Source organism: Lactuca virosa, chromosome 5 (genome assembly GCF_052849685.1).
Source record: "Lactuca virosa cultivar CGN04683 chromosome 5, Lactuca_virosa_CGN04683_v6, whole genome shotgun sequence".
NCBI lineage: Eukaryota > Viridiplantae > Streptophyta > Magnoliopsida > Asterales > Asteraceae > Lactuca > Lactuca virosa.
Window position 1 is genome coordinate 335,739,144 of NC_136430.1, and position 12,641 is coordinate 335,751,784.

At 33.2% G+C, this 12,641-nt stretch overlaps 2 protein-coding genes across 2 annotated transcripts; one reads left to right on the plus strand and one right to left on the minus strand.

The window, feature by feature from the left end:
• Positions 1–1,281: 1,281 nt before the first annotated feature.
• Positions 1,282–4,191, plus strand: CIB1 (cryptochrome-interacting basic-helix-loop-helix 1). The gene is made up of 7 exons (XM_079052462.1): positions 1,282–1,781; positions 1,882–2,109; positions 2,212–2,346; positions 2,798–2,869; positions 2,973–3,173; positions 3,306–3,408; positions 3,993–4,191. Exons 1-7 carry the CDS (start codon positions 1,497–1,499, stop codon positions 4,028–4,030), a joined length of 1,062 nt encoding a protein of 353 aa, XP_078908588.1. The 5' UTR covers positions 1,282–1,496; the 3' UTR covers positions 4,031–4,191.
• Positions 4,192–6,729: 2,538 nt separating this feature from the next.
• Positions 6,730–8,957, minus strand: RD2 (Adenine nucleotide alpha hydrolases-like superfamily protein). The gene is made up of 5 exons (XM_079052389.1): positions 8,640–8,957; positions 8,413–8,492; positions 7,373–7,491; positions 7,012–7,088; positions 6,730–6,931 (listed from the first exon to the last, which is right to left on the minus strand). Exons 1-5 carry the CDS (start codon positions 8,821–8,823, stop codon positions 6,894–6,896), a joined length of 498 nt encoding a protein of 165 aa, XP_078908515.1. The 5' UTR covers positions 8,824–8,957; the 3' UTR covers positions 6,730–6,893.
• Between the last annotated feature and the right edge of the window lie 3,684 nt (positions 8,958–12,641).

Sequence of the window (12,641 nt, forward strand, 5' to 3'; positions counted from 1 at the left end):
GTGTATGGTTATCCCACTCCGATCGGTATTAACCGAATAATCGGCTTTTGTAACCATGAATACATAGGTAGTCTGGGAAAGGCAATTTGGCGACTCTTTATATCATTGCAGTAATAATATGATTAATATCCCTATAAAATCTCAAAGCTTAGAATGACATATAGGCATAGTTTAAGACAAAGAAGATTAGTTAAGGAAAAGGCATGCGAGGATATCGATAACAATATAAGTGTATTAATTGCCAAGCTTATTAACCCTTATAATGAAATACAATCCATAGTCAATATAGGGTACGAGTGGGCCTTAGCCCATCCATACAAAATTAAAGTTGCATATATATGGTATGTATAATATATATTTTTGTTAAATAAAAAGAATTTGGGTTGTGATATGACATATTCCATTCAAAACTTGAAATTAATAGAAAAGAATACATTGTTGTCTATGTCGATTAAACTCAATTTTAGATTATTTTAATAATGTAAGACAACATCGTGTGCAACTTAAATAAACAGTTTAGTTAATAATGCATATATAATTACATTTTGTTATCGTTTGAAAAAAAAATTATATCGTTTATATATTGTACATTATTTGGCCTACTGTAAAACAAAATCCCGACTCCGTCATTGATTATATGTGATGTTCATTGATACGTGAAGGTCCCAAGAAATTTCCTGACAATCAATGCGACTAAACCACGTACCTAATAACTTCAAAGAAATCGGCCCATGCATTATTTATCTACATGTATATACATATATCCATTTGTACAACAAAATATACTTTTTTAGGAAATGATATCTCATCAATTTAGGTACAACGAGTTTGAAAATCAATATATAAATCGATAACAAATTAAAGAGAAATTAAAATCATTATATCGTTTAAAGAAGTAACAGCTGAAATTGTCTAAAATGGTAATTAAGAAACATACGACTGATAGTATAATAGAGTAGTAGTTAGGAATTGGGAAGTGATGACTTAAAAGAGAAAAATAAATGAAGTAGGGTGTTGGGATTTGATGATAAAAATAGGGGCTAACGAATTTAAAATACTAGTAAATTAAAAAAATAGGAGTTAGGGAGGACATACCCACGTGGCAGTCATGTCATTCGTAGGGCCACTGCCCATGGCCACTCCCTGTGGCTCTCTACCCTCACTTGTTTCTCTCTCCTCTATCCTCTTATTATTTATTCCGGCCACTTGTGTCAGACTCCGGCAGATGTCACTCTCCGGCGACCTTTTCCCACTTCTATATATTTATACCCACCCCACCCCCAGTCCCCTACTTATCCTTACATTGCAAAAAGAGAAAAAGATAAAACACTTTGACGTACAAAAAGGTCTTTTTACATGAAAACAGAGAAGCATCGGCATATTGGTCTTTGAGACGATGTGAGTTTGGCATGTAAAACGTAGTACAAACCTACCTAATCTTCTTCACTACAAACCACCTTCGTAATCCTTCAAACTTCCATTCTAATTCATCAAAGATGAATCCAGAATTAACCTCCGGTGCCAACAACACCAGTTTTTTCAATGGAAACGATCATCGCCTGTTCGCTACTTCTATATCCGCACCTCAACGACAGCTTTTAGACGTCGTTAAACCCGACCCAGGGTGGCCGGAGTTTGTCACGTACGGTGGTCAGTTGGGTTATGGGTATATGAATCAAAACACACCAGGAGGCGGAGATCGGACATTTCTACCGGCGAATTCGAATTCAGTTTCGGTGTCGCCTAAGAAAAGGAAAGCCGACAAGGGTCGAAGCCTAGAGGTTTTTAGTCTATATTGTTATTATTATTTTTTTATTGTTATTATTCCGTTTTAATGGTAAGTTTCATTAAATTAACTTGTTTGATGTGTGACATATGTAGGTAGTTTCTGAAAAAGATAAGAAGATAAAAGGGTGTGCTGAAGAAGGAGATTCCAAAATCACACATCAATATAGTAATTGCGATAACAAAAGCAGTAACAGTAAAGAAACTTCTACGAACGCTTCATCAAAGGAGAAATCGAAGGTTTCCGAGGTTCAAAAACCGGATTATATTCATGTTCGTGCACGTCGTGGTCAAGCCACCGACAGCCACAGTTTAGCCGAAAGAGTATGTGATGTGACCCAAGAAAAAAGCTTCTTTTTTCCACGTAAAGATCGATAATTATGACTGAATTTGATGATGACGATGATGATGATTAATGATAAACAGGTAAGAAGGGAGAAAATCAGTGAGAGAATGAAGTACTTGCAAGATTTGGTTCCAGGGTGTAATAAGATTACGGGGAAGGCTGGAATGCTTGATGAAATTATCAATTACGTTCAATCCCTTCAAAAACAAGTAGAGGTATAAAATCAAATCATTAGGGAATTTTTAGCAGTTTGTTACATAGTACAAGTCTGACAATGTATTATAATATGCATGACTAATGACAGTAACTCAAACGGATGTTAATGACACAGTGTCACCTAAAACGACATGATAGAGACTAAGTCTCTATCTCTTGTGTTGTATGATGAAAAGACATAAAATGTCTTCTCATCATAAAAAAAATCTTAAAAAGTTTATTACTCTTGTCCAGTTTAATCTCGTCTCTAGTCATGTTATGTGTAACAAATGCAATTGTCTAATTCAGTTTAATCTCGTCTCTAGTCATGTCATATGTAACAAATGCAATCTAAAAGATACGTTTTCATGTAAAATAACTAGTTGATGCATGATTTAAGTGATTCAACTCACATATAACAATTTAAAGAAAAAAAAATACTAAGCATTCATATATTTTGGATTCCAACAGTTTTTGTCGATGAAGCTTGCTACGGTGAATCCAGAGCTAGATTTCAACATTGAAAGTGTATTCACGAAAGAGGTAATTAACAAGATTAATAATGATTAATGATAGCAAAACATTATGATTTGCGGTAACTTTAAGTTATTAGTAATTAACAAACTTATTTTCTTGCTACAATCAGGTGTTTCAATCCCCAATTCCGGGACTCGGGTGTTCTTCGGAAATGGCTACTTCCACATATTTTCAGTTAAACTCTATGGAGCAATTGGTTTCATATTGTGGACTAGACATGGATATTAACTCAACGGAAATGGCAATAAGAAGAAGTCTTACTGCTCCAATTCCGATTCCGGAAACATTTATGGATTCATCTTGTTTCAATGTAATGCCTTCTACTTTTTCCCCTTCATTCTTTCAAATGTAACTTTCAAGTAGAAAAGTACAAGTAGAGGCAGAAAGTACAAGTAGAAAAGTCTCGGTTTTCTTACGAAAGATCCGACCTTTATTGTTACAGCAAATCCAGCCAACTGCTACGTGGGATGCTGATTTACAGAATCTGTACAAAATGGAATTTGAACAAGGAACATTGATACCATTTCAATCCCATCAATTTACAGGTAACTAAAAAAATCTTTAAAAGTCATGGAAAAATGATGCCAAATGTTGGAATGATTTTCTAAAAGAATAAATGGGTCCAAGCTCAATAACCAAGAAAGTTGCATAGTTGGTATCTTTCTTTATCCTTGTCTTCCACCCAAAAATGATTAAAAAATGGGTCCTTTAGATAACCACAAACTTTCCATTTTCATTAAAAAAAAAGAAAAAATATAGAACTTCAAAATAATTACATGACGCTCGATCAATTTCAGTAATAGTAATAGAAACAATCGTTTTCTAAATATTTAGGGGCTCTTTGATGTTTTATTGGGACTGATAAGAAACTGTCTGACTTGGGAGATTATGACTGTTTGGTACCATACTTAAAAGTAACTCGGTCCTGACCCTTCTGAAATATTTTTTACTCGTCAGATTCAGAGCTGTTTCATACAATCAAACATTTTCATCATCTATCAAACAACCTTTTAGTAGTGGATTAGAGTAAAGATAACGTAATAAGAGCTTTATTAGTTTAGTTATGATAAATCAATAAAATGAAGCATATTATTATAACCTAAAGGAGATTACTTGTATTTTTTTTCAGGTTCAAATGAAGTAAGCAATATGAAGATGGAGATGTGATGAGTGAAAGAAATTTTTTGACATGTATTAAACCGAATTGTTATTGATCATTATTCTTTACTCATTTGCCTAAAGTATATATCGTATATGCAAGTACGGATATTGGCATTGTAGGAACAATAATTAGAATATAGAATGCATATAACAACATTTCCACCTTATGTTATAGATTTTTATGGTATAGATAAGATTTTTCCACATTTAATATATCAAAGAAACATAAACAGGGACCAAGAATATGACACAGTATGAATTCATTTCAACAATAATCATAGCCATTCTCAATAGTGGTCCAATATCAAAATTAATGGACAACAAATTGCAAGTTGCGAAGCAATTGAACAGTGAAAATGCAAGATTTTAGTGAGAAGTCAATTTTTCATCCATAATTGAATAAAGATCTATATGGCTAGTGGGATAACGAAATAACCATATTCGAATGACGGATGGTTGCCCCGATTTAAAATCATATATTCCTTTCATAAATAACATCCAAGACTGCAAGCACCTAAATGCAGCTAGCCAACGACAACTCAAAGACAAACAGACATAAACCTATCAATGAGTTGTCTAGGTATACTTTTGGGACCGATAGAGACATACTCTACTATAAATGACGAAAAATATCATTCTTTAACAAGTGTAATTCCATATGACTCATTGGCTAGTTTATGTAAAAATGTTTTTTTTCGAGCAACCCATAAGTTATACCACATTGCCCTCTCCCACAAGCATCACATGAGAGGAAAATTTGGTATACAACGTTAGGGGTGAACAAATACCAGTTTTAAACCGATTTTGATTTTTTGAAAAACTAGTTTTCTCTAGATCGGTTTCGATTATAATCTATTCGGTTTTTTGGGTTTTTTAGGAAATGAAATTTTGTAAAAAAACCGTTTTTTCGGTTTAAAAATCAATTTGGTTCAGTGTTTCTAGAAAAACCGGGAGAAAAACATGTTTTTTTTTAACATATATAAGCCGGCGGTTCGGTTTTATTTGAACCGGTTATGTCATATGTGTCCACCAGCAGCCCAATCTATATTGGATATAGTTAGAAAAAAATAGCAAAACCCAAAAAATCAACGGTTCTAGTTGAAATTCTCCACACATTTAAATAAATCAATCAAGTTAGAGTTGAAATTTCTGATATCCACTTCTCATTTAAATATACATTATTTTATATTTTATACTTTATAAAGTAGGAATACAAAAACGAAACCCTAAAGTCTTGAACATAAAGCCATTTGGGATACGCCCGTTCACAAATTTATCTCAGATTTTGAGAATTTCAAAGTCCATATTCCATTTAGAGGTCAGATTAGATTGTTAAAATGAAAGTTAAGTTGCTTAGAAGTAATGACGTGCAAATGTTCTATGGACAATTATTTGGGTTTGAAATCTATAAAATTTATGTAAACATTAAAATTTAAATGAGCCATCACATGCTCAGCCCATTTAATCAACAACTTGTGCTTACAAACAAACAAAACAAAGCAAATTGGTCAACATGTGATCAAACCATTTACCTAATAATTTGAGTTGGTGGCGTGTTCAACAAAACTAGCTGCTAACGGGTAGCAGATAGCTGATAGCGTTTTATTAAGCGCTACGTGAGATAGTTTTTAGATTTGGAGTGTAACGTTAAAAGCTTAAACAAAGTTTTTTGTTTAAAACAAAGAGTTTTGTCAAATGCTAGAAACTAGAAGCTCTCAAACGCTCCATGTCAAACACGCCCTGAGAATCTCAACTTGTTAATTAGGAAGGTCAACCTAAACCCAACTCTAGCCCCGAAACTTATTTCCAGTTCTAATTGGAATTGAAAATCTCACATTGTGTCTGCTGAACTCGAACCTTTGATCATTTTAATGAATATATTAACCAAGAACCAACTCTACTGTGAATTATATATGTAGTATATACTGTGAACTAATGTCATTGTTAATCGGTTAAATTAACAGAAAGACAAGGGGGACCATGAAAACTGCGTATGAATATGGCTGCATATACTTGGTCTTAGGGCGTCTAAGAGCCGCAGCTTTCGTTCGTTTTCAACCCAAATGTAACAATGACGGGTGGATCCGGCCTGATCCATACCAAGATCTACTTGATTTTGTTTGCCTCACTCAATTGTGATATGCCATATAACCTTTTTCCTTTAGGCCCACTCCAACAGCCACAGATTTATTCCTTTGAATTTTTCTGCTTCACATAATGCAATTGCATGGAATAATAACACCAAAATTACACAACAAGATTCTCTTGCCAAAAGTGTGGATATCAGTCAACCTCTTCACCAGAGATATTTTAGGACCATTTTATTTACCACTTTCGTCCTGTTTTCCCATCAGAATCTGGTTTTAGATTTAAGAGTAAGTTACATTTTTGGTCCCTAGGTTTAACTGGTTTTTTCAATTTCGGTCCCCAAAAGTTTTCTTTTGCAATTTCGGTCCCTATTTGAAGTTTTTGTAACACTTTTATTTATCCATGTTCCATATAAAAGGGCTATTTTTTATACCAAAATTGCAAAATCAGCTACACTTAGGGAGCAAAAACAATCATTTTACTTTGAACAATAACCAAAACTACACCCAAAAAAATAGACTAGAATTGCTAAAATCAGCTATACCCAGGGACCAAAAATGCAATTTACTCTAGATTTAAACTTTGTTATAGAGAAGTTGCATTTATTTTGTAAAGAGTAACATAAAATTGTCTTCCACTATATTAGAATAATAATATTACAGAACCAAACATAAGAATATTAGCATATAAAATATTACAAAATAAATACAACCCACACAATGTACAAATTAAGGATGAAAAACAATCAATTTGAGCAAGAAATCACCATCTACAGTGATCTCTAGTCCATCGGAACCACTGATTCTTCCCCAGCTTCTACTGTTTTATATAATAAATTCATTCAGAAACCCATTTTTACAACTATTTAAAAATAATGAAAAAGAATTGAAATTTCATACCTATGCCAGGAACAATTATTACAGGTGCTGATTTGCAATTATGGAAGCAATATTCGCTTACACTTCCTTGTAATACACTGAAGACATGAAAAACAAGTTGGTTAACAATAACATCAAATGTAATAAATAACAATAACAATAGTAAAAACGAAAGTAGGGGAGGGTGAAACTAAGCAACATACTGTGAGAAATAAGAGGTCCTTACTTTTTTACTTAATGGGCTTCATAGGTTAAGTACTTAATCTAGACAGTTATATATGATTGTTTCTCACAAATTCACCTCATTTATTTTTTCCAACAATTTTCCAAGTATATCGTTATTTTCACAAATATTTTTTAAATATTAATTATCCATCAATACCTTTGCATTAGACTGCGGCCTCTTGTACCCATGACCACAGCTATTGGCTTCACTTTTTCTGCTTCCTTGCAAATTGCCTTACCCGCATCTCCTTCAACTATTCGTGTCACTGTTTTTACCTACTCAAATAGAATTTTAAAATTTGTTACAAAATCAGAAATTACAAAAATACAATTATAAATGCAACAAGTTGTTTACAGAGTATTTTCAATGCGCATATACATTATAACTCAAAATTGCTTTCTTTACATTTTTAAAAAACATGTGTGTCTCATTGTTTTTGTAGAAAACAGATAAAGTCACATGATAAGATTTATATAATCTATTAGACCCCAGCCCATAGATTGGAAAAATAGAGTAAGTTTTCATTGCAAGCATATACTTTTGGCTTTTAAAATCCAGGGTTTGCCATAGGATAATGCCCTATTTAATGAACTCCAGCTAAAGAGAAGAGGTAGGTGTTATCATGAATTTTATACATATGAAAATCTTGATAACAACTTTATCACATGTATTGGAGTTATACATAAGACAGTTGGGGTCACAGGCACTAAATACTCCTTCAAACTATTTAGGAGTCGATGGATTAGGGTTTCAGAAACATACAATTTTGAATTAATAAAGAGTCGATTTCTTCCATTTTAAAGTACGCCACAAACTTAGATGCCAAAAGTCAACATGTGAAATGCCAAAGTCCCAAGATTTATCACAATTTATAAAATCTTTTATAGTCCCCCGCTTCACTTGAAAAGAAGGTCTTCCTAAAGTCTTCCCTCTAATTTCAATAACTGGCATTTGCAAATCATGCATCTCCAATTTGGAATTGATGGAGTATATATTGCTACTAGGAGTTGTTCTTTCATTTAACTAACATATACATAGAAAACTCTGTAACTAATGTATAAGCTTCTACACATCAAGTAAGAAGATCATCATTAAGTACACACAAAACATCATAGATTTAATAAGTTCATTCATGTAAGAACACATAAATCCACAAGCGAAATTATCTAAAGCATAAGCGGTAAAAAATTACTCACCATAGCAACCTTCACGGCCTCCAAAGATAGTTTTTCCATCAGCGTCTGCGATACATCATAAACGATATTGTTCTTTAAACCTAAACACAACAACCAGTATCAATCAGAAAAATCAAAAACGAAGAGAAATTAGGAATATTTTAGTGATAGGTAGTGATCTACTCCGTGTATTGAACTTGAAACGCTAAATTAGAGTGAACACTGAACAACAGAGAAATTGCACTTACTGGAGACGGCGTGGACAAGGTGAAGGGTGTCGCCGGGGCGGCAGAAGTGGAGGAGTGCCCAATCGAAGGCGTGTTTGGATTTAGGGCCATGATCAACTGCGATAACGATATCACGGCCGGGACGGCGATCGGCGGTCCAGTTGTACTCTACTTCTTCGCTTAAAGTTTGCATTCTCATACTCATTGTGTTGTTGGATCTGAAATCTGAACAGAAACAGAAACAGAAGCGTGTTGACTGTTGAGTGGGTGGCTTGGCTTGTGTTGGTGTTAACTTGTTATATGAGGGTTGAGCCGCCCCCTACCGGCCGCCACCAAGAAAGTGGCTGGAATCGTATAGGAAAGTGGCAACGTAACATTAAAATATTCATACAACGTGCAAAATAAAACTTCCTTTTTATTTTACCTTTTGTTATAGAGTTTTTTGGTGGATCTAGTGACACTTTTTCATATTATTTTTATGTAATAACCTCATATTTCATGTCAATAATCTCCTATTTCATGTTACTCTCCTGACAACATTATATTTGTTATGAAATACCCAATACATCACCACACCATTTCATTATTATTTTTTTAAATTAAATGTATATAAAAATAAATTTAAAAGAAATTAAATGAAGATACGTGGCCTCATGAGATGTTGAGCAGTTGATGAGGCTTTACACAACATGAGGTCGGGTCGGGGTGGCGATCATTTGGCATTAACGTCGTTATGGTTGTCCACCTAAGCCTCTCAATATCAGTTTTTTTTCCCATACCAACTACCCTAAGGAAGAAATGAATTGATTTTTCATAAGCGAGAAAGGAAAAAAAAATGTGTTCGTTTCAACTTCTCCTTTTTCTCTTTTTTTTTGGGGTCTGTCCGTTGATTTTAAAAACTATAAAATAAAATTTTGCCTTAAATATAATTTTTTTTATGTAAATGATTAGGATGAAAAAAGTGATTAACTCGTCTTTTATATGTAGTTTGGTCTTAGCTTTTTGAATTAACTAGTTGAAGAGTATCCTTTTTGGTATTAATGTTGATATGGAATTAGTAATTGATTGTGTTGAGTTGTAAGATTGGAAAATTACCCCTTGCATACTTGGGGTTAATCATTGGTAACAATAGGGATAGACAAAGTTTGAATTTCCGTTCTTAAGAAAATTAAACTTTCAAGATAGGATGTTGACTCTCTTTCAATCGGAGACCAACTAACTCTCCTCAAATTAGTTTTGGAGAGTCTTGGAGTGATTTACTTTTCCATCTTTGGATTTCAATGGCAATTTTGAAGCTATTAGAAAGTTATTGTAACACATTTTTAAGGAGGATACAATAGACACATGAAAATTTCTTGTATTAAATAGGATCAAATCCTAGAGGGCAAAGATAATTGACGCCTTGTGATTGGAAGCGTATTCGAGTCGAATTGTTGTCTTCTATCTAAATGGAGATGTCGTTTTTAGGGATAATGATGCATTTTGGGTGTTAACATTAAGTCAATTCAAGACTGTCAAGGAGGGTTCAAAAATGGTGATAGGAGATTAAAGTCTTCTACCATGTTGGGAGGCTTGGTGAAGGAAACTCGTGATTTGCAAGACTAACACGTAGATAATGTTTCTTTTATACAAAAAGTGGTTGGTCATGGAGATAATACTTAGTTTGGGAAGATGTATGGGTGGGTGATAGACTGTTATATATGCTATGCCCGATATTTTATGTGTTAGAGTCAGCAAGGCTTTTTAATTTCCGATTGTTATAATTGTGGAATTTGGAATTAGAGTTGGTTTATACAATTGCATCTGAGAGGTGATGACGTGGAAAAAACAAATTTGGATATTTGTCTTCAATCATATGTTTTTTCGAACAAAAACAATACATAGAGGTGGAATGTGTCTCCTTAAGGTGAGTTCATTGCTTCATGGTGTAAATTTATAGATGACCATTTGTTGGAACAAATGGTTATAAAACACAATGGAATACGTTAGACATAATAAAGGTTAATATCCTAGTTTGATGTCTTTGGATATATCGTATGCCTACTATATAAATCTTGAATAAAAATAGTATAGATTTGGAGTCAAACCGGTGTTCTATTTGTGATTTAGAGATTGAGACAATCAGACATCTTTTCATTAATTTCCATATAGCAAAATATGTTATGGTTGTTGGGATATTTCATGATTGCATACAAATACGGTTGATAAAGGTTTGTTAATTGCCGATAATGTGGAAGGTAGTCAACAAATCAAGTAATGTGTCGATACAAATCATTCTTGCATATATATAGGTGCTTTGGAAAAAACCTGAACGGTGTCATTTTCTCTTTGGCTAAATCGTGAAAGAATGCAATATTCATAATATTGTTGTATGTTAATTTTTTTTGTCTTTCGGATATATTTTTTTTGGAATGGCAAAAATTATTAGAACAAGCCTAGTAAGGCACTAAGAAAAAGTAAAACGGTTCCGAATGTATTTTTTTGGAATGGCAAAAATTATTAGAACAAGCCTAGTAAGGCACTAAGAAAAAGTAAAACGGTTCCGAATGTATGATATAAGGTATAATGATATAAAAGTCTTTAAGTTTAACAGAAGTATACGAAATTATCCTTTATTGGATTTTATGTTCACTAATATCGGATACTTGCAACTTTTTTTGGATTTTATCTTTTTTTGCAGATTTAACCGGTAAAACCGAACATTTCTGTGAAACTTAAGGGTTTTAATGAACTAGAAAACCAAACTTAAAGGCTTTTATGAACTAGAAAAAAAAAGGTACAACTGAACATTTCTGCCAAACATAAGAGTTTTAATTAACCTAAAATACACAAAATGGTAAATTTCGAAAACAAAAACTTACAAGTATTCGGTATTAATGAACCTAAAATCCACAAAAAGGTAAATTCATATATTGTTTCTAAAATTAAGAGTTTTTATGTCATTATCCTATTATATAAAGATAGTGGGCCATTTTTCTTCCTTAGTAAATCCCCAAGGCTTTTTCCATGAAACCATAATGTCTATGCTTCGAAGATTTTAACTTCCATGTATTATGTGAATCATATGCACAAACACATTGCATCGTAAAAAGTAAATTGCAAATTTGTAAGGCTTTTTTCGCGAGCTTGTTGATCGTTCTATGATGAAATTAGAAAACATGGTTATTTTCTAATTTCTAACACCATATATATGTCTGATCATTTTAATAATTAACTATTTATTGTATGACAAAAGGGTATTTCTTGTTCCTTTTTTTTCTTTTCATGTTATACATGCTACACAAAGTATCTTAGTCATTATAGTCTATTTGTTAAGGTGTATAATAACATTAAGGAGGCCTACAGCTCGAAACATGACATAATTAGAATATTGTTCAAAATTTTATGATTTATCCCACATGATGAGTCTTGAAACAATGCCAAAGAGAATGTGATTTGCTCTTTTTTCACTACATGTGGTATACTACCAAGCGGAAACAAAAATATATAGGGAAAATGACTTATTAGGGTAATTATGTTTCAAAGTCGTTCAAAAAACACCATCGAAGTTTGGTTCATCCAAAAAACAACATCCAGATAAGATATTTATACAAAAAAACACCAACGAACTATATACTTTGTTCAAATATAACCTTTTGGTAACCGACATTTACCGGTAAAATTTAATTAAGGAGGAAATAAACAAGAGAAAATGACTTAGGATGGTAACTGTTAAATGTGACTTGAGAATTTGGAGCACTCTCATGGAGAATTTGAGTTCAATGGAGCACTTGGAATTCAATGGAGCACTTGGGGTTCATGGAGTATGTAAGAAAGGAATGGATCATCCGACAAAAGAACGGATCAAGTGCCAAAGGAACAAATCTTCTAAAAGGGAGTATAGAGTACTTGGAAGAGGTATAGAGTACCTGGGAATGAAATAGAGCACCTTGGTGAATGGATGCACCATCCATGCTCAAGGTGCGCCACTCTAGGCATAGATGTGCCACTCTTGAAGCATGGTACGCCATTTGAAAGGATGAT

Bases quoted from the DNA above. Each gene is read 5' to 3' on its own strand.
- CIB1 (XM_079052462.1), top strand. From the start codon at position 1,497: ATGAATCCAGAATTAACCTCCGGTGCCAACAACACCAGTTTTTTCAAT. The intron at 3,174-3,305 runs GTAATGCCTTCT...TTATTGTTACAG, and splicing joins TGGATTCATCTTGTTTCAAT to CAAATCCAGCCAACTGCTAC. The intron at 3,409-3,992 runs GTAACTAAAAAA...ATTTTTTTTCAG, and splicing joins TCAATCCCATCAATTTACAG to GTTCAAATGAAGTAAGCAAT.
- RD2 (XM_079052389.1), bottom strand. From the start codon at position 8,823: ATGAGTATGAGAATGCAAACTTTAAGCGAAGAAGTAGAGTACAACTGG. The intron at 8,493-8,639 runs GTAAGTGCAATT...TGTTGTGTTTAG, and splicing joins CCTTGTCCACGCCGTCTCCA to GTTTAAAGAACAATATCGTT. The intron at 7,089-7,372 runs GTATTGATGGAT...TCATGTCTTCAG, and splicing joins GGCCGCAGTCTAATGCAAAG to TGTATTACAAGGAAGTGTAA.